The sequence below is a fragment of the Natrix helvetica genome (genome assembly GCF_964273705.1).
Source record: "Natrix helvetica genome assembly, chromosome: 2".
NCBI lineage: Eukaryota > Metazoa > Chordata > Lepidosauria > Squamata > Natricidae > Natrix > Natrix helvetica.
In genome coordinates, this window is record NC_138552.1 from 244,177,452 (window position 1) to 244,199,851 (window position 22,400).

A 22,400-nucleotide genomic window follows, 5' to 3' on the forward strand; every position below is an offset into this window, starting at 1 on the left:
TTGAGTTGATGGTTATTTTAAAAAATTCTCAAGTACCTCCTGAGCTGAGCTCCTAGCATTTGGTACTTGACACATTTTGACATGGAAATGTTTTCCTGGTACAAGTTGCTTGTTTGGTATTTGATGTGTTGTCATAGGAAAAGGGGGAGGGTCACAAAGAACGGATGGGAGGTTGACCATGCTGGAAAGGTTGCTGCAAAAAAAAAAAAAAAAAGGAGAGCCCCAGAGGACAGACAGGAAGTTGGCCATGCTGAGAAGGTTGCTAACATAGGAAAAGGAACATACAGGAAGTCATTCTTGCCTGAAACAAAGGCTCATGTGGTAAATCATGTGGCTTGTTTGGCACTTGTCATTTTTAGTACTCCTCGTACCAAGGTACCACTGTATGATCAAATCTAGGTAGATGGAACATATAATGGGATTTGCAACTTGTAACGGTTACCATTCAATACTTCCAGAACATAAATATGGCTAATTAAGTTTATAGGATTGAAAAAAATGAATACAAGCCCTTTAGCACTGGGCTATATATCAAGAAGCAATAAGGCACTATACTTTCCCCAAACTATCCCATTTATTTTGCACATGTCATCAGCAAGCGCATAATTCTATAAGGTACTGATCCAAATTGCTCTGGACCCTCGTTTTCCAATCTGGTGGGATTCAGATGTACAAGACAACAACGCTTATTTCTTGTAATCTAACACATGTGGAGGGCATCGAGTCACAAAGGCAGCTGCTTGAAACCCTGCCATTGGATGTATCTATACTGCAATGAGATAGCATCATTCCCCATCAGCTTAAACCAGAATTCCTCAACTTTCTTGGTTCACAGGGTTCTCGGTGTCTCAATAACACTTCTTCCATAGTGTCCTAGGCCTAAGAATGCCCAAAACACAATTTCACAAATGGAAGTCACAACAAACTAAACTGTCTTGCAGTGGCTCTGCAGTTTGCTGCAGTGCTTTAGGGGTGACATATACGGGTGATATTCACTTACCTACCGGTTCGCAAATGTGAGCGCCCGTCCCGTCTGTGCATGTGCTTTGCCTTGAAAACGTGCCTAAACGGGAGGTCATAGAACCAGGGCTGGTGGGCAGGCCCACCCGCGATTTCCACTACCGGTTCAGGTGAACCGGTTTCAACTGGCAGAATACCACCTCTGGTGCCATAGTGCACATTTTGGGAACTGTGGGCTTAAGCAGTTGAGATCTGGGAAATGTCAACTGTCTGAAAAGCAATACTGAATATCCCAAAAGGTTCTACTGCATTTTGGTAGAGCTTGAAGAGTCGCTAGTTTCCAGACCAGAAACCAACAAAAATATTGGCATGTTTATCAACACTGGGAAAAGAGAAAAGATACACAGAGAGATCACAAGTAAGAAACATTTTGCTAATGTATTTAATGCCTAGTTTTCAAATATATTTCATTCCTTGACATTTCATTATCCTTCCCCTCCAGGTTGATAGCTTTATTAATAACAACTTTTCTACAATCTATTAGTGTTAACAGTTTTAGGACCTGTTATCTTTGTTGTTTAAAGCCATGCGAGGAGGCCCTTATGAGAAATTTTGTTTAAACAGAGCCTTTATCTCAGGTTTCTTTATTTTTACTGATTTCTGCTACAGTATATGTCAAAATGCTCAAGAATTGTTTTAAAAACATTAGAAGGACAGGAAGCTTAGTATCTAAGGACACAGTGATGCCTAGATGTTCCATCCTGTTTCATCCTTGCCCTAGGTATATAATTACTATTACAGTTTTAATTTACCTCATAATTTTCTTTCAATTCTGTTTCCTTCAATTGCATCATTTGTGCAGCTTGTTCAAGTTGACTTAATTTCTGTGCACAGTCCCTGGCATTTTTTTCAAACTGTTGTTTTGTTAAGAAAATCTATAAAATAAAAGATGGAAAGCTTTAATTTGTGTTCATATTGAAGAGCAAATAGTAGAGAAATATTCTTGCTAAAACAGAAACTCGGAGAAAAAGTCCATCTATAAAAATATTAGAAAAATCCAGCTTTCAAGTAACACAAATCTTTCACAGTATCTGTATTGCCCAAGGTATTATATAGGTGGTCTTTGACTTACAGACATAATTGGAACCAGAAACTTTGTCACTGAGTGAAGTAGTCATTAAGCAAGACATCATGTGACTGCCCACAGGTTTGCTTCACTAAGCAGGTGCAATCCTCGCACTCCAGATTGTGACTGTTAAGCGATCACATACGTTTTAACTGGACAGAGTCCAGGGTGCCTCAAGGGATGGAGGAGGTTCTGGAAGGCTCACTCAGGAACTGAAAATCTTCTTTGCTGAAATCCAGGCAGGATTTTTAGCCCCTGAGGAGAAAGATACTTGTGCGTGGCCTTTGCTCGACTTTCCAGGCCTCCCTCGCGCCCGCTCTTGAGGCATCCCATTCCTTACCTTACTGCACTGACTCTCTGTTCTATGCATGAATTTCAGCTCCCGCTTGTCATTGGCAGTGGCTGAAACAGCTGTCTGCCAAAGGGATTCAATCCCTCTCCAGGGATAGAAGGATGCAGGAACCTGAAGCTAAAAGCTTCAGGTTTTTAATCCATTTCTGTAACCCTCCAAAGTAGTTTAGCTCCCCTCTGTCCAAAGAAAGGAACTCCTTTCATGAAGTGCAAGAGAGCACAAATTTTTGCAGCCTGATGAAGGAATTCAGCTCGTATCAGAAGGCAGCTCTTTTAGCCACCCCTTAGGAAAAGCAGGTAGCAGCAGCTTACAACCTTCATTGTTGGCTTCTGGTTGAGTGTCTGGGGAAGTCAGCAGAGAAGATTGCAAATGACAGTCACATGGCTGCGGGGCATTGGTAACTGGTTGTAAGTGCAAAATAGTTGCCAAGCACCCAGGTTGAATTCAAGTGAATACAGTAGTAATTATGGTGCTACATTTTGCAAGGTCATCATAATTCTAGGCTGTTGCTAAATGAACAGTCATAATTCAAGGACTACGTAATTATACGTGGATCACATCTGAAGATATAAATGATGGAGAAACTGTGCAGTAATAAGAATTTTAGGGCTGAGAGTCATACATTTGTCAGCCCAGGTTGGGTGTTCACTACTGGTTCAAAATTTAAAAATCATGGAATAGCCAGAGTCACATAACATAACCTATTTCTGTCCTGAAACAGCGCACAGCTCTAGATTCTTCAAAAATTAATTTGTAGCATATTTTAAATTAAAATATTGCTGAAGTCATGGATATGTCACTATATAAAATGTTATATTTGTTATAAATCTTATTTGTTATAAGATCTTATATGTACTGTGTATAAAATGTGATGCTTCCTTTTCTTTCAGTCATTTGAGCAAGGTTTCAAAATATTTCAATGTTCAATTAAGGGGAACAAATAGAAAAAATAATTCTAGTACTAGAGGAAAGAAAATGAAAAATAATCCTTCTAGCAAAAAAACATTTTTCATTAGCTTAAGGCAATATCTAACGACACATTTAGACTAAACTATCCATCTTGCCCCTGATAGTCGCCAAAATGTCTGCATGTTTGACATCACATTCTAGTAAAAATAAAATAAATGTTTTCCAACATCTATTGTTGATCACTGTCAGAAAATATATGGATTGTGCACATGCACAGGAATTTCTTTTTGCATGTGAAATCTAATGCAAAGATAATAAATGGGCTTAAAAGTTGCCTACTAGAAAAAGCTGTATGAGCATGTATATAGCAATAGCAATAACACTTAAACTTATATACTGCTTCTATGCTTTACAGCCCTCTCTAAGCGGTTAACAAATGTCAACATATTTTCCCCAACAATCTGGGTCCTTATTTCATCGACCTCGGAAGGATGGAAGGCTGAGTCAACCTTGAGCCGGTGAGAATCGAACTGCTGGCAGTCAGCAGAATTAGTCTGCAATACTGCATTCTAACCACTGAGCCACTATGGCTCTATAAGGCCATAAACTGTATAACTTCTGGAACTGAGTAAATATTCCTGCTAATGCTACATACCAATATCTATCTGGAAATTTTTCTACCTGTGATAGGTAGAGGCTGACACAAAACTGAACATACTTAAAATTGCTAGTGAGTCTGCTATACTACCAGGACCAATCGTAGTTCAACGGTCACCTGAGTTTTCAAACCACATTCTTTGCTGGGACAATTCTGTCTACTTACGTAAATGCCACGACTAGAACTCTGACATCAGGAAGGGAAAGATGCTGATGAACATGGAATATTTTCATTTATAAACATGAAATTTTAAAACCAGAAATTCTGAAAAGATTAGATTTCCCAGGTTTATCCTGTTAACTATTCAAATGTTGTTTTTAAAATTAAGAAAGCATATGCTTCCTTCAATGTTTTCTCTATTAAAGCTGCAACCAGTTGCTGAGGAAGTCTACCTTCCCCAGTGAACATTTTTTTCTGGAAATTGACAAAAAAAGAAGAAGAAGAAGAAAACAAACCACAATCACATCACCACAGAATGCTGTAACCAGTTGTAAATGGGACCTAGTTGCCAAGTGCCCAAATTGTGATGACAGCACCATGGTGGTGGTGCAATAGTCATAAATACAGGTTGTGACACACCTTTTCCAAGGTCATCGTAACTCTGAACCATCGTTAAACCAATAGTTGTAAGAAGCACTACCTGTAACTATAATGCAGCACCTCACCTCTTGGTCCTTGTCCTTCATCTTCTGTTGTAAAGCACACTGCGCACTTTCAAAATTTTGCTTCTGACAGTTTAGCTCATTTGAGAGTCCTTTGAACTTTTTCTCCTTTGCTGTAAGCTATAAAGAGAAAATGTAAAGGTAAACATGCATGGGAAATGTTTCTGGTACTCATCTGGCAGTTAAGAAAAAATAGCCAGTATGATGTGATGGCTAATGCAGAGAACTAGGATCTAATCTACAATCCATAATGGAAGTTCTCTGGATGATTTTGGCTACCGTATTTTTCGGAGTGTAAGCCGCACCCTTTTTCTTCAAGAGGCAGAAAATCTAGATGTGTCTAATATACTGAATGCAGCATTTTTTTGCCTCCTGAAGCCCCGCCCCTTCACCAAAATGGCCATGCATACCCTTATGGAGGCTTTCAGAGAGCTCCTGGGGACTGGGGAGGGCAGAAATGAGCAAAAAATGGGCCATTTCTTTGCCCCCCCCAGCCCCCAGCAACAAGCCTCCATAAGGCTATGCATGCAATTGTTTTGACAAAAACGGGCCCGTTTTCGTGAAAAACTGGCCGTTTTCTGCTTGTTTTTGGCCCCTTCACCTCCCCCTCAGGAGCACTCTGCAAGTCCCCCCAAGGATATTCATGCCGTTTTTTGATTAAAATGGGCCCATTTTCGTGAAAAACGGGCTGTTTTGGGGAGGTTTGCAGAATGCAAAAACTTTTTTTTTCCTTTTGGAAAGCTCTTTAACTGATTGATGAAAATTACATTGATCAAGTGCTGTGCCAGGAGAAACAAAGTCTTAGGTGCTGTAGATTGTCAGCGATTTCCTTCTCCAGCACATGGATAAATACACCTGGAAGCATCTACCTACCTACCTACCTACCCTCTCTCCCTACCTACCTACTGTATTTCTCTCTCTATCCCCTTATCTACCTACCTATCTGCTCTCTTTCTCTCCCTACCTACCTACTGTATTTCTCTCTATATATATATCCCTCTATCTACCTACTTACCTACTTACTCTCTCTCTCCCTACCTACTGTATTTCTCTCTATATATATCAATCTATCTACCTACCTACCTACCTACTCTCTCTCTCCCTAGCTACTGTATTTCTCTCTCCCCCTCTATCTACCTACCTACCCACTCTCTCTCCCTCCCTCCTGTATTTTTCTCTCTCCCTACCTACCTATCTACCCTCTCCCTACCTACCTACTGTATTTCTCTCTCTCTCTATCCCTGTATCTACCTACCTACCTACTCTCTCTCTCTCCATACCTGCCTACCGTGTTTCTCTCTCTTTCTCTCCCTCTCTATCCCTTTATCTACCTACCTACTTTTTTAAAAAAATTGCCTCTTCAAAGAATTGCCTCTTGGTGCGTCTTATACTCCGGTGCGTCTTATACTCCGAAAAATATGGTAATTATGATGTCTCAGAGCACTGTTGCTATGGGGCAAAATTATAGGTGGAAATGTTACACAGTATAGTTTGAACTCCTGAAACTAAGGCAGAAAGTCCAATACTTAATAGCAATAGCATTTAAACTTATATCCACTTCAGTGCTTTACAGCCATCTCCAAGCAGTTTAGAGTCAGCATATTACCCCCAACAATCAGAGTCCTCATTTTGCCGCTCGGAAGGATGGAAAGCTGAGTCAACCTTGAGCAAGTGAGAGTCAAACTGCCGAACCGCTGGCAGCAGGCAGTCAGCAGAATTATCCTGCAATACTGCCTTCTAACCACGGCTCTAATGAAGTAAAAGTAAAAGAATGAATATATACAGGTAGTTCTCGATTTTCAAAAATTGAGCCCAAAATTTAGGCTGCTAAGCAAGATACTTAAGTGAATTTTGCCCCATTTTACAACCCTTCTTGTCACAAATGAATCACCGCAGTTAAGTGAATCTTGCTTCCCCAATGACTTTGCTTGTCTGAAGGTCGCAAAAGGTGATCATATGACCCTGGGACACTGCAACCATCATAAATATGAGCCAGTTGCCAAGTGTCAAAATTTGGATTATGTGACCATGCAGTTGCTGCAACAGTCGTGAGTGTGAAAAATGGTCACCAGTCACTTTTTCAGTGCTGTTGTAATTTCAAACTGTCACTAAACGTTTTAAATCGAGGATTTCCTGTATTTATGGCTGGAAAGGGAAAGCAAGGAAGCCAATACGATAAAAACTGAAGTTTACTTTTCCTGTCAATGTAAGAACACCTTGAGAAACAGCGGAGATTTGCAAGTATTATTCAAAACAGCAATCTTCAATTATTCAGGGTAAGTGTGAAAATTGGTCCCCTCTCCTCCCCAAGCAATTAGGGTTCGGAAACCAAGCTGTGTAAACTCTATGGCAGGGGTGTCCAAACTTGGGAACTTTAAGACTTGTGGACTTCAACTCCCAGAATTCCCCAGCCAGCCATGCTGGCTGGAGAATTCTGGGAGTTGAAGTCCACAGGTCTTAAAGTTCCCAAGTTTGGATACCCCTGCTCTGTGGGTACAGTTTAGGCAAATCCTCTCTCAGAGACACAGCTCATGCGGACAAATAATTATCATGTTATATTAAACTCAATTAGAGTTGGTTTTCCATGCATACAACAGTTTTTTGAATTCCAAGATTTTAAAAAGCACATTACCTGATCAGTCGTTTGATCCAGTTGTATATTAATTTTAATTATTTCATTTCTAGCTTTGTTCAGTGTTTTTTCTTTTTCAGTTAATTCCATCTGCATCTTTTCCACTTGCAGCTGATTATCCTGAAGCTTCATAACCTTGGCTTTCATGTCTTGTGTCTGAATTTGTAATTTATTTTCTAGCTCCTGAATTCTGCACCTTAGCTCTACATATGAAAAATTATACACATAAAATATAAGTACAGTATATCTTGATACATGTTGGATTTCTTCACAGGCAGGATCGATACTGCTCCTGGGCAGTGGTACCCAATTTAAGGCCCTCAGAATATAGAAGCTCTCTTAATATCCTTACCAAATTATGTCATGATTTGACCACAATACATCAAAAAGGGAAAATCATTGAATCCCCAATTGGAAAGTCATCCTATTAACTATATTTAGTTCTAATTAAATGAAAACAGAAATAGTTTTTGTCCTAGCTTGTGCCAAGGTTAGTGACATATTATTCCAAAACCCAAATATAATCTCAGCCAAGAAAAACCTGTATAGGAAATCTCTGCATGTTATTTCTGTGAAAATGATCCATCAGTTATTACATTTTCCGTGAAGAATTCTGGCTTGAAACCTTTCCTTTCCCCTAGCCCAAGACCATTATTCTGTTACTCAGTATAAATCATAACATTTTCTTGTAATGTTCATATCTTCTAGCAGCAAATTAGGCATGAATGATCAATTTCAGCTTGGAAGCCACAATTTATCTTTCCTTTGCGCCATTGTGCAGCAACGGGTGATATTAGGACTTTACTCTGCTGACATTTTTGGATCCATTTCTTTTGGTGCTAGGAAATTAAGGGACACAGGATTAAGGCCCCCATTCTGTCCCTTAGTCCCACTCAAAATGATAAAGAACATTCTGAAAGAGGGTGTTATAGGTCTAAGCAGCCCTTAATTCCCTGAAGCTTTATTTTCTACCATTTTAAATGTTCATATTCTTCCTTCAAAAAATGTTTGTATTTGAGTCCTGCCTACTCTATGGACTCAAAGGATCAGTATACGCTCTTCTGTTGTCTTATGAATGTGCAAAAGGAAGGGTTAATTGGATAATAATATGGTGGCATTACAGAAAATGTTTTTTTTACTTCCTAGCATTTTATTTCCTCAAATGTAGGATCCTTTTCTCCCCTAGATCAATCAAGTGTTCATCCATTGATTGCCAGGAATTGCCAATCAGTTTCTCACCCAGACAGCTTTCATGACTAAGGTGCTGTGATGGGATTCAGTCAGTTCACACCTATTCGGGAGAACCGGTTGTTAACTTTCTAAGCAGTTTGGAGAACCGCTTATTGGAAGAAATCTCATTTTATTTTTTTCCACTTTACAGGCCTAATCCTGTAAGGAAGGCAGGAAGGAGACATTCTCATGTTGTTTCTAGCCTAATCTTTATTGCCCTGCTTACAGAAACTGCCTCTCCGGTTAACCCTTATTACATTATAACAGCTAAGGTGAAGCGCCCATTGACGTGAGTGACATTGAGTTGGCCACGCCCACCCAGTCACATGACCACAAAGCCACGCCTACCCAGCTGGTCATTAGGGCAGAGAACCAGTTGTTAAATTATTTGAATCCCACCAGGTGGGATTACAAATCATAGTCTCCTAGTTCCTAGGCTAGTGTCTTTACCGCTAGCCAAAGTGGTTGTCTATTGCAGAAAAATGATTGTATTGTCAAATATATGAAGAATAAGTTGCTTGTAATATTTTTAAAATACCTTGGTTCTGAATTTTCAGTTGCTCAGCTATTGAAGAGTCCTGGCTGCTGTTGGCGACATTGCAATTGATGAAATCTTTCTTGGTTAATTTTATAATATTAGGACTAGGAGTTATGGCAGATTCCAAAGGAAATTTTGACTTGGTTGACCCACTGTTATGAGGAGTTTCTCGATGGCTGGGCAAAGGATGGCTTGGAGTTTGCTCTTGTTGCCATGAGAATACAGATGAGGAAGCTTGGTGCCGAGCAATTTCTCTACGAGTTATATTACCTTCTGAATGCAAGGTATTGGCTTTCTTCTAAAAGTAAGAGAAAATGGACTTAATAAAGAAGATGCTTAAAAATTAAAGATAAAGACGACTCAAAATATTATAGGACAGTGATGGCGAACCTTTTTTGCCTGCCGTGCCAAAAGCGGGGGGAGCACAGGGGGAGTCGTGCGCCAGTGTGCCAATTTATAATGCTATGCGTGTGACGCCCTTCGCGCACGCATGCGCGTGATCAGCGACACCCCCCCATTTTTGCTGCAGTTTTTTCACCCTTCCCAGGCTCCATAGGTTCCAGGCTTTCTAGGAGCCTGGGAGGGTGAAAACAGCCCCCTCCCTGCCCGTCCTCTGGGGGCCTCTGGAGCTTCCCTGAAGCCTCCAGAGGGTGAAAAACAGACCTACTGACAAACTGAAAGTCACTTCCGGTTTGCTCGTAGGGCCGGTTTTTGCCTTCAGGGAAGCCTCCTGAAGGCTCCAGATATCGAAAATCACCCCTACAGACAAATTGTCCTGGAAGTCACCATTCCCGAACTTCAAGGTTCCCCATAGGTCTGTTTTTCACCCTCCGGAGGGCAAACTTCCGGTTTGTCCTTAGGGCCGATTTTCAACCTCCTGAGCCTTCAGGAGGGTGAAAAACAGACCTACAAGCAAACTGAAAGTGACTTCCAGTTTGTCTGTAGGACCATTTTTCCCCCTCCATTGCCTTCAGGAAAGCCTCCTAAAGGCTCTGGAGGGTGAAAAACGGTCCTACGAGCAAACTGGAAGTCTGAAGTTCCGGTTTGCCTGTAGGGCCGGTTTTCGCACACTGGAGGCTTCAGGGAAGCCTCCGGAGGATGAAAAACGACCTCAAAAGAAGTCCGAAGGGCCACGCCTCTCGTGCCCTGACAAATGGCTCCGCGTGCCACCTGTGGCACGCATGCCATAGGTTCATTATCACGGTTATAGGACATGGAATAAATTTTATGAATGGATAGACAAAAGGTAGAAAAGAGGGGGAAGTTGACAAATGTCAATAATATTAGTAAAACAGTAAAATAAAACAGTAAAATAGCGATGCTATAGAATTATGGATATAAAATGGAAAAATTGTAAATAGGCTAATGTAAGTAGAAATTTAGTTAAAGCTCATTTTATTTTCCCTTTTTTTCCTTTGGTTGTATTATTATAATTACTGTAAATATACTACTGTTATAGTCATTAGTTTGTTAAGTGTGTTAAGATTTGCTATTGATTTTTCTTTGGCTTTGCTTTCTTTGTAATTGTTACCCTTGGATGGCATTGTCTTTTCAATAAAGTATTAAAAAAAGAAGAAGATGCTGCAGTAAAGGTTAATGAAACAACCACCTGTAGACTTGATTTTAGTTTATCACATATGAACGACTTGAAGTCACCTGCAGTCCCCCACTATCCAATTCCATTCTCCTTAGTAGGGCCAACATTTTCACCCAGACTTTCGATATGAGAGAGCAGTTAATATACAAAAGAGATGTTTGGAATCATGCAGAAAATCTCAACTTTCCTTCACAAATTGAATTTATTTTCTGTCTACGTAAGGATGTAATTGATATGTGAGAATATTGATATTTAGATCATTAAATTCTTCTCATAAATTTACAATTTAACAATTCAAGATTCCATTATTATAAATTACAAATAGTGTATAATTAGCCATAATTGATCACAAACACTAGCAAAGATACATTATTCAATTATTACCTCTAATCTTGATTTTAAAATTATTTATTAATCATATGATTCCTTTTTTATTTCAAATCAGTTAATATGTATGGATGCCACATAGGGTTTTAAAGTCTTACTTCACTTGTCATGCTCTTTAGTTCTGCCTCCAGGTGTTTTCTTTCTTCAGTTTCAAAGCAGGATTTTCTTTGACGTTCTTGGATTTTTGAATCTATTAATGTTGAACAAAAATGTCACAATAAAACTTTTACGGTAAAAAGGAAGAAGATATTGAATTGAGATGCTTTCAGTAAAGAATTATATTTGTAAGATCCCCAGGGGAAATACACACACAAACACACACACACACACACGTATCTCTTATACCATTGTAGATTGTTGCTGGAGAGCAAGTGTTGCTTCTCTGTGGTGTGTTTTCAAAAGATGTATCTCCACTGCCAAAGGTCTTTGGTTGTTTTTCCAGTTCAGATTTGTATCTATTTTTGTTAATAAAAAGGATAGAAATTCAGGATAGCCACAAAACAATTTAAGACTGAATTTAAGCTGACTAAATTTCAAGGAACACATTAGGAACTTACTTGTACTAATGAATTCAATGTAAATTAACTTGTACTTAACTTACTGAACAATTCTATGTATGGTTACTCAGAAATTATTCCTATTTCAAGGAAAGACTGTGGCTACATTTCTTTAAAATATAAGCAATGTAACTTTTATCAGAAAGTATTTAAAATCAAGGAAATGTTAAGATGGGAGCACTGAAAATGACATTATTTTACCTCAAATATAGCATATTACAGACTTGCAATTAATACTGCCTTCCTTCATTGCTTTATAATATGGATCTAGACCACTTTATCCTACTCTGCTGGAATAAAAAGTAATAAAGTTATATATATATATATATATATATATATATATATATATATATATATATATATATATATATATATATATATATATATATATATATATATATATATATATATATATATATATATATATATATGTATATAAAAAACTATTTTATCAATAAAAATGCTCAGTTTGGGATGCAAAGCCCCAATTTTTCAGTGCCAAGTTTAGATAGTAGACTGGATACTATAATTTCCCAGGGAAATGTTCCTATTTGCAAAAATAAAACAAAGCTGAAAAAAGGGTATTGTTTTATGTAATTCATTAGTAACTACAAAAACATCAAAGAAGCTTTTTTACATTAGAACAAAGGCCAATTTAATCAGTATTCCATTCAAAGTGGTAAACTACATGCTTATGAAATGCCCACAAGTTGGACAGAATACCCTCCAGCTTTGGTTTTCCCAAAATGATCTTGAGAGGCACATTGTCACTGCTACTAGAAGGAAAACAGAGCCAACATAATCAGGATCCATTAATAGCTTTGTCCTCTATCAATTTATCCAACCACTTCTTAAAGCAGTAGAAATTGGTGGCCATCATTCCAAGTTATTATAGCAATTTGAATGCATTAATGATGGACTTGGTGTCTCCTTTTGTCTTGATTCATTCTACAAGCAGTTATTATCAAAAAGACTTAGTCTCTCTTCACTTTCCTCTTACCATGTATAATTTTAAATACTGCTATAATGTTCCTTTTTTATAGATTCTAAGTTAAAAGCTTCCAAGTATTTTAACTTTTTATGATCCATGAGTAGCTTTGCCCTCTAAATGAATACAGTTCCAATCAAACCAAGTGCCTTTAATGGAATAAGATTGGATTTGGAATTTCCTTTGTCACTATTGCTAAGACACAATGACAATGGCTAGGCAATGCAACTGTGCAACCCATTCCTACTTACTCTCTTGCTTAAAAAAAAATATGTTCACCTTTTAAGGTCTTGCTCTAAACTTTCAACCTGTTTCTTGCTTGAAATGAGCTGTCCTTCTTGAAAGTTAATTTGTGATTCTTTCGTCTGAAGTTCATGCAAAAGTTTCTGCTTGTTTTTCTCTAGGTTATCGCAAAGTTCCATCAAATTCTGATTTTCTCTCTTTAAGGTTGCACTTTCATTTTTTTCCTTATCCACCTTAATAAAAGAATAATAAAGAATCCATGAACATGTTACCACAGAACCTGACTTTAAGATCCTATTTCATAGGGCTACCAATCTTAGCTGTAACAATGTAGCTATTGGAAACCTGGAGTTGCCTACATCTCTTTGTTGCCAACTAGTAGCTGTCCAGTTTTGGTAGACTTCTATTTATGGAAATGTAATAGCAGGCTTCAGTTTTTTTTAATAATATGTGATTCACATGGTTACAGAGAATAGATAGCTATCTAATTTTCCTATTTCATGGCATAGATAACCATCTTTGGGCACAAAAACAGCCTAAGTCCCCAAGAGCTAAACCAGGTATGAAACAGCTCTATTTCTCTTCCTGCAAATTAAAATAAGAAAAAGAAACATTAACCTAACAGTTTAGAGAAAGAGACATTCCTTCACATCCCTCCTTTCCCATCACATAAAACCCCTGTATTTCCCCTCCACTAAGATAAAACAGTATAGGGAGAATCAATAGGATGAAAAATGAACAATGCTGAAAAGAAATTTAAGCAGGTCTACTACCCCTTCCATAATATTCGAGTCTGACTTAGAGTCTTCTCAGGCATTTTGGTTTTAAAAATCAGACGAAAGTAGAAAACTATGTTATATTTATCTCAGCTCCTAGATATTTAGCCACAATCTCAAGACTCTATAAACCTTTTGCTCTGGCCCTTAAGCCTGTCAAATGTTGAATTCAATTTGTAATTTTTAATGCATGTGAATTCATTTCCATTACTTTATCCAAGGAAATTGAACAAATAAAGTTTTCATTCTTGTCCCACCCATATGACTTATGAGCCAAGGGTTGCCTTTGACCAGTTTAAACATTGTGTGTTCATTTTTTTGAACTCCAAGTTAACTTTTAATTGGAGCTACACAAAACACGATAAAAAAGGAACGTTCCTTTTAATCTAAAACAGGGCTGTCAAACTCCTGGCCCATGGGCAGGATGCGTCCTGCACTGGCCACATCCCGATATGTCACATGACACCACCGTGACTACATGAGTTTCCTCTTAATAGAAAGTATTTTTTTCCCAAACAGAAAAACGAATACATGATTGAGGAATTGGAATTATGTTATGTTGTTTCCCTACATGAAGACACCAACAGATTGTGGCCTATGAATACTTAATTATTTTTTGCCCTTTTATTTAATCTCCAAGAATAATGGGCAACATTTTGGGAAATTCTGGTTACCACACTATTTTACTCTCAGGTAACAGCTAGCTGTGAAATAAAGACCTGCATAAAACAACATTAACCTATCTGTTTTTAGTATGCAAGCTTTTAATCAACACAGGAGTGATACTAGTATTTTTTTCAAAAAGCGATGTGCTATACAGTAATTATGCTACCTTCTGCTTCTGTTTTTCCAAAGCTGCCTCCAGAGATTCCAGCTGAAATTGCCTTTGCTGACGTTCCTTTTTAAATTTCTCAACTTGACTTTCAAGGTCATGAATTTTCTGAAGAGCTCTGGTGGAAAGACCCTCTTTCCACTCTTCCACAACCCAGCTCATGTCACCAGATTTCACTCTCCTAATACGTAAGAGACATTATAAAATGGACAAATAAATTGTTTTTAAGTGTCTAAAATTATACTTACATGACTAAAATGAGGGATAGATATGTTTCAAATGACACAGGAATTCATGCTTATATAGGAATTAGTCTCATTGAACTAAATGGGATATAATTTTGAGCAAGATTCATACAAAATCCATTCTGCTACCTATGAGATCAGATAGTCAGGATCATGTAACAGGCAGGATTATTGGAATGTTATTTGCACATAGGCAATAATTTGGTTTTATTCCAATTGTTTCTTTTGCTAGAAATAGCTAAGTAAGCATTCTGATCGTTGTCCTATTTCCTTTCCCATCTTCGTGGGTTAATTCTTTACATTTCTGCAACTATTTTGCTTTAGTTTAAGCAGAGTTTTCTTTTGGGGAAATAGTATTCCTAAGAGTTTTGTTAGCCGCTTCCCTGAACTGTTTTAACACTGATTATGCTCTGCTTGCATATTTATAAATAGTAATATTATAAAACATCAACAAACCTCCAGAGACCTTCTAAAAAATCTAATTCGGGGAAGCATTGCACTTCTACAATGCCTCTATACCTGTAGAAGTTGTCTATATATAGCAATATTTATTTTAATTAAGAACATTTATGTGGCCACCCAAATAAAATGCAAACACCACCTTCCAAGTTCAGAGAACTCTCTTTCCCTACTGAGGTAAACTTAGGTATGTTTCCCACAACATAATGCAATAATAGAATGTCTGAAAGCTTCTTGCCCTTTTTGAAACCTGATTTTATTCAGATCCTGCCTTGTCAATTGTGGACTCTTATAAATCAAGAAAATGCAAGAAGTAGGAATACATTTTATTGAACAGCCAAGTGTGCGTACAAGTTAAATATCAGAGTAGTGCTTCCCAATACAGGATACATGTTACTTCTGTGGTCATTTGACTATATTTCTTGGCTCCTATAATCCTTTGCCAACTTCCAGTAAGATATTCTACACTTTTCTAACCCTTACTTTCAAATCTATCAATAATGTTGTCTGCCCTCTTCTAATAAATGTGTAACCTAATTTTCCACGCTAGGTTCCACCCTTATGTCCTGCTGATTGATATAAGTATCTGTGTGAGATCCCGGTGATGTTATTTCTCTTCCTTTTGAAACTATGCCTTTCATCAAATTAATTTTGGATTGTGTAACATAAGATTACTGCAGAAGCCTGACAACTACCAGGCTTAGGAGAAATTTCCTGACAGTTGGAACAATTAATCAGTGAAACAACTTGCCTCCAGAAATTATGAATGCTCCAACACTGGAGGTTTTTAAGATGTTGGATAATAATTTGTCTGAAGTGGTGTAGGGTTTCCTCCCTAGGCAGGGGGTTGAACTAGAAGACCTCCAAGGTACCTTCCCTTCTATTCTATTCTATCTGCATGTCTCCATGAGTAGCAAGTTATCCCATGATGTGAAGGAAGGAGTGAACCCTTAGTTGATGATTTGGAGGAAATTTGGTTCTGAAAAAATCTGAAACCATGAAAGAGAAATTCAAAACAGCCCTTGCTTTTATTTAGCATGAGATGGGACAGAAATAAATTTGGACAGACTAATGTATGATTCCATATTAACATTAATATAGTTCCTGGAATCCCTGCCCTGACTGTTTCCTGAATTGGCTTATCTCAAATGACTGACACAAAGGCTGAGCACCAAAGAATTGAGGCCTTTGAACTATGGTGAATCCCTTGGACTGAATGGTGATCAAACCGGTCAGTCCTAGAGGAGATCGCTCCTGACTGCTCTTTAGAAGGTTAGATCCTGAAGATGAAACTTAAATACTTTGGCCACCTAATGAGAAGAAAGGACTCACTGGAGAAGAGCCTAATGCTGGGAACGATTGAGGGCAAAAGAAGAAGGGGACGACAGAGAATGAGGTGGTTGGATGGAGTAGCAGAAGCAATAGGCGTGAGCTTAAATGTACTCCAGAGGATGGTAGAGGACAGGAGGGCCTGGAGGAACGCTGTCCACGGGGTCGCGATGGGACGCAACTAACAACAACAACAAAATCAAATCAGTGTTCACATCCGCTACTTTTCGTTTGACACTATAGATAAAACAGCAACCCTAACTTAAATGCACTTTTTAAATGAGAAATATGAGTTCATTCCTCACCTTTCCCACGAAGAATTCAGCAACGCTCCAAATTCTTTTTCACTTTCTTTTCCTCGAGCGCCGCTACACATTCAAATTTGCCACTTTCTCGCTCGACTGCTCGGAAAGCCGAAGCCATCCGTGAACGATTGGCCAGCAATTGAAAATAATCTTGCCTCCGCGTTTTTCGGTTAAGCCAATAGGAATCCTCCGAACCGCACTGCCTGGATTGTTTTTCAAATCTCATTGAGTTACGAATTCGAAAAGTGAGAGCGGATTGGCTGAAGGCAAAAGAGTGCTGGGAGCGCGTGTTGTAGTCTTTGCAACTTTTCCTCTGCAATAAGGCTTTGACTGCGCGCAGCTTGGAAGACTGAGGGAGTTGGTAGCTCCGTCATACCCCAACTGAATTCTGACCGGATGACTTTTGAACACGGAGTGACTTGCATAGCAATGAGACAAAATTAGTACCGTACTAGTATCGAGGAGCCTGTTTTGGGGAACTTCTAGCTTCCATTCCCATATTGCCAAAAAATAATTATCGGAAATGAAGTGGGAAGCGGGAGACAGAAGGCAAGCTTATTAAAAGCGCCCAAATTTCTCTTTCTTCGTTGTAACCTAAGGCACAACTCAACAACGGGAAGGAAATAAAAGTTCTCCATAATGTTATTTATTTTAAGAGCGGCGGTGGAATACAGCATTGTGCAATCCATAAAAATATATGAGAGCTGCCTTATCTGATATGCCAAAATCCAGTTGATCACTAGATAATAGAAATTACAGAAAATCCCAACCCCCTGCTCCCATTTCGTGGTGGTCTTCATTTTTTGCAATCTAAAATGGAAGTAAATGGATTCCTTCTGGAGATGGTCTCCGCAATCCGCAGGATTTGACAACTTGATGCCATATAATCAGGTAAGGATCAGCATTGTTGACGTTATACTTCCCAATTCTCCCTGGGTAGGTTCATTGAGGTCAGTGCTGGAAAGAGAAAGCAGAAAATGAAGGAGGCAGAAAGACAGAGTCAAGCTGCCTAGAATTTCTTTTAATTTTATGTATACTATATTGTCAAAAGTATTCGCTCACCCATCCATATAATCAGACTCAGTTGTGAGCGAATACTTTTGGCAATATAGTGTATATTTTTAATTTCCTTTAAGAAATCTTAAGAGGGCATTTTTTTTCCTTATTCACTAAACTCCCCTGAATTCCCCCTCACATTTGTCCTGTGACCTCAAGGAGATTCCTGAACTACACAGAGTTCACTTTCACTCTCTATGAAATGGTGTTACCCAGAGAACTGCATGACTAAGAAGAAATGTGAATATAGTCCTGATTCACAACTCTGGTATATCCATATCTTGCTTAGAGGAGAACATGGCAAGCACTTCGAGTCACAAATATCTTAGTACCTTCAGTTCAGTCAAAAAGGGGCTGTTTCTAACTGTCATGGTCAGGGATAAAGGTACAAAGGCACATCTAAATTATGAATTTACAGCATAATTTGCTGTAAATTTGCCCTTAAGAGGCCTAGCTGCTTCAAGTCCGGTCCAATGGGCACAAGTTATATGAGGAGGATACTTTACTCAGCCGTGGTGCAAATGCTTTACATGCAAAATCAGCATGGATGTCCATGCCTCATTATTTCTTAGATCAATTACTGCAGTGTACTCTCTTTAAATGCTATTCTGAAGTTGCAATTATTAAATATGAGGCAGCCTAGCCATAGCATTGCCAGCAATGTACACCAGTTTTGTGGACATTCCACTGGCTTCAAAATATAATTAAAAGTGCTGGTTGTAAATTATGAATCCCTTGGCATCTGGGTATTTACAGGACTGACTGATTTAGGTAGAGCCAATCTAATTCATTTAGCCCTGAGGAGCATGTTGATACTTCGTCTCTAATGAGATCAGATGAGGGGGAATTAGACGGCAGGTAATCCTTGGGTTATGATGGCAATTGGGAGTGGCATAAGCAATGCAGGCATAAAGGTTGACACAATATATTTGTGTTGTTTAGTCACAGCAATCCTGGCAGTCCCATTGCTATCATAACCTCAAGGTGTATGAGTGGTTAAGTATGAAGTGGCAGGAGTCCCAGGTAAGAGAGCAGGATGCTATGGGGGAGGCCGTGACAAGCCCAATGTGAGTTGATGGAGGCTGTTAGCAGATGGGTGTGCTACATGCAGAAGTGTCTTACTGGAACGACTAGGAATCTTCCCTGCTGGCTTGACTTTGCTTGTGGGAAACCAGCAGGGAATGTCACCAATGGTGATCAAGTGATCACAGTTCCCTGCAGCATCATAATTGTTAGCTAGGCACATGCGTCTGGATTGTAATCATGTGATGCTGCCTTGGCTAGATCTTAGAGGATTGTTCATAGGGCCATTTTTCCCCGTGCTGCAGTAACTTTGAATAATCACTGAACAAAGCGACTATTGTCGATCTTCGAAGACTACTTGTTGTTTATCAGGAGATCTGGATGGCAACTTGCTTCACAGTTTTCAGGAAGGTAGTAAAAAGTCTTCTGTAGAGCTTCTGGGAAATTGTTATAGTCACTCTGACACCATTGTGTCCTTGAGGTGGGGTAGGAGGCTGTTTTATGATGTTATAATTTTATGTGGCTATAAATGGCAGAATATTATAAACTCAGCAATATAAAACTGCTGCAAATAAATAAATAGACAAATCACTGCAGACAATACCTGAGCGGGATTTGGCAACACTCAAACTTTTAATACAATGAAAACCTTTCAGTATGAAAGGGAGATATTGGATTTGTTATCATTGCACTTTTATTGCTGGAAAGAACTCTAGTATTTGTTTTCCTTCCTTGGGTCCAAGATAATTACATTGGCCTTAAGTACTCTGAATAGACAAGTATGGGATTACTGGGTTGTTGGTTCAAATTATAAATATATTGATTATTCTGTAATTGATTGTCAGAGTGTTAAATTTCATCTGAATTTTTGAAATCTCAGGGTATCTTTTCTATTCTTGCCACTAGGTGATCCCCTTTTACACAGGAAAATCCATACTGTTATGTGTGCCTTTTGGGGGGGGGGGGGGAGCAAAAACTTTCTAAATGGATTTGGATTTTTAAATCCTTGGCATTCTATAAAACCCACACTTTGGTTATTATAATATTAGACCAGCAGAGTCTGATTTTAATATCTCTTAGAAATGGATGAGTTAAATATATGCTGGTACTCTTGATTCAGTGGAAAGTCTAATAATATTGCTTTATGATCAAAGTTTAAAGTTTTATTTAAAAAATAAAAATAAGTTGCATTTTATTTTTACACGTAATATTTTTGTGTTTTTCTCTCTAAGATGATATAATTAAATTTACCTATAATATACTATAGGTAATCTCTGTCTTAATTTTTTTTAATTCATTGGTTATTGTATTCCTAAGGAACAAAAAAATTGTTTAAAGAAATAATTGCACGTACAGAACATATTGTTATTCTGTGCAGAGAAAAGGAGGTGATGTGTATCCTGCAAGCTGAATGTGTCCCTCTTTTTATGCCAATTGACACATGGGTGTTCTTTCCATTTTGGGCATTGTTGGCCATCTACTTTTGGTGAGGCAAGGGGAGAGGGGCAGACTGGAACTCTACTGAACAGAGAGGGAGAGAGAGAGAAGAAGAGAGAGAGAAGGCATCCATTGCTCCCAATATTCCTGCCATTAGCAAGATGAACAGTGTTCTATTGTATGTTGTGCTGAAGGCAGTGGTTTATACTCTTTCCTGCTACCTATGACACTGTGTGCTATCTACTGTTTGTATATTGACTGTGCCACAGTTTAACCAGAGTCCTATTTAACTAGACTCTTGTTAAGTGGCGTCTAGGGCAGGGGTGGGTTCTGGCTTCTTATACTCAGAGATGCACTTTGGGCGCATGCGGGCATACGCAGTAGTAAAAAAAAAAAGCTTATATGCAGAAGCAAAAGTTACTATCTACTTGGCTGAACCGGGCCGAACCGTAAGGACCCACCTCTGGTCTAGAGTCTAAAACTAAACTTGTTTTAAAGCCTACTCTGGGATTCTTTATCAGTGAAAAGCAAGTTAATCATTTGTAAATAAGTAATTGATTTATTTACCACAGCTGTGATTAATATTGCTGCTGATTTATGCCACAGCCACGATTAAAAGAATGAATCATGAAGAGGCCTGGGATTTTGCCAAAAGTTCTTGTGATTTAATCATAATATCTCAGCTCCTTTATCTGTGCACAGTTAATATTATCCTGACGTGATGATAGTATGGAGTCTCTGGGTGGGAATATGGGGGGAAAAGGGTATATAATTGAGTAAAAGAAAAAAACAACCCTCAGTTTTACATACAGTGGGGTGCCCCAAAGTGCTGTCTTTGTCCCAGTACTGTTCAGTATCTTCATCAATGATTAGATGAGGGGATAGAAAGTGAACTCATCAAATTTGCAGAGGACACCACGCTGGCAGGAATAGGGAATAGCCAACACTCCAGAAGATAGGCTCAAGATACAGAAGGGCCTTGTCAGGCTTGAACAGGGAGGTATCTAACAAAATGAAATTCAGTGGTAAGAAAAGTAAGGTCGCACATTTTGGCAAGAAAAAACAAATGCATAGACATAGAATAGGTGGTACCTGGTGTGAGAAATCTTGGAGTCCTACAGGACAATCCCTTAAATATGAGCCTGCAATATCCTGCATGTGCCCCAAAAGCCAACACAGTCCTAGGCTGCATTAACAGAAGAACTTAATCAAGATCACATGAAGTGTTAATACCACTTTGTAATGTCTTGGGCAGACTACACTTGGAATATTGCATGCAGTTTTGGTTGCCATAATATAAAAAAGATATTGAGACTAAAAAAGAGTGCAGAGAAGCGCAACAAAGATGATAAGAGACTGGAGACTAAAATATATGAAGAATGGTTGCACGAACTGTGTATGTTTAATGAAAAGGAGGACTAGGGGTGAAACGATAACAGTGTTCCAATATTTGAGGGGCTGCCACAAAGAAGAAGGGGTTAATCTATTCTCCAAACACCCGAGGGCAGGACAAGAAGCAATGGATGGAAACTAATGAAGCAGAAAAGCAACCTAAAACTAAGGAGAAATTTCCTGACAGTTAGAACAATTAATCAGTGGAACAATTTACCTCCGAAGTTGTGAATGCTTCAACACTGGAAAATCATTTGTCTGAAATAGTAGACGGTCCCCTGTCTGAGCAAGGGGTTGGACTAGAAGAACTCCAAGGTCCCTTCCAACTCTTATTCTGTTATTCATGGTTTCTTTAATCATGCTTTGCTAAATAATTCAAAGTTGGCTTACATGATTGGGTTGTACGAATTAGCCACTTATAAGTTATTCAAACAATTATGCTTAAACAAAACAAAGACTTCACAATATATGAACCCTAGGAAAATGAAAATTTAAAACACACACGTTCTTACTTAGTGACCACTGTTGGGACCAGCAATTCCATTGGGAAGCACTATGGTCATTCAATTGAAAATCATGTGAAGGTGAAGGACTAAAGATGTTGCTTCCCATTCAGTCATTAAGGAAGTCACTGCAGTTGTGAAGCAAAACATCATGTGACACGATTTAACAATTTTACTTCTGTGTTCTCCATTAGCTCTGCTTGT

The 22,400-nt window shown here is 38.5% G+C and overlaps 2 protein-coding genes across 5 annotated transcripts in view; one reads left to right on the top strand and one right to left on the bottom strand.

Annotated features, from left to right (window-relative positions):
• CENPF (centromere protein F) overlaps positions 1–16,916 on the bottom strand; it is a 56,590-nt gene extending 39,674 nt beyond the window's left edge. For 3 of the 4 annotated variants that reach the window (XM_081942764.1, XM_081942761.1, XM_081942763.1), the window contains exons 1-9: positions 16,786–16,916; positions 14,448–14,628; positions 12,876–13,072; positions 11,382–11,506; positions 11,150–11,241; positions 9,068–9,365; positions 7,300–7,502; positions 4,671–4,787; positions 1,773–1,895 (exon numbers count right to left, since the gene is read on the bottom strand). In XM_081942764.1, the coding sequence (XP_081798890.1) occupies positions 1,773–1,895; positions 4,671–4,787; positions 7,300–7,502; positions 9,068–9,365; positions 11,150–11,241; positions 11,382–11,506; positions 12,876–13,072; positions 14,448–14,628; positions 16,786–16,856 (1,407 nt within the window). In that variant the 5' untranslated portion in view covers positions 16,857–16,916. The remainder of the gene's footprint in view (positions 1–1,772; positions 1,896–4,670; positions 4,788–7,299; positions 7,503–9,067; positions 9,366–11,149; positions 11,242–11,381; positions 11,507–12,875; positions 13,073–14,447; positions 14,629–16,785) is intronic. The other variant, XM_081942762.1, reaches the window with a different exon arrangement.
• A 214-nt stretch (positions 16,917–17,130) lies between these two features.
• The window catches only part of PTPN14 (protein tyrosine phosphatase non-receptor type 14), a 158,071-nt gene continuing 152,801 nt past the window's right edge, over positions 17,131–22,400 (top strand). Inside the window, exon 1 of the mRNA XM_081942194.1 lies at positions 17,131–17,676. The gene's annotated coding sequence lies outside the window, so the exon portion shown is untranslated. The remainder of the gene's footprint in view (positions 17,677–22,400) is intronic.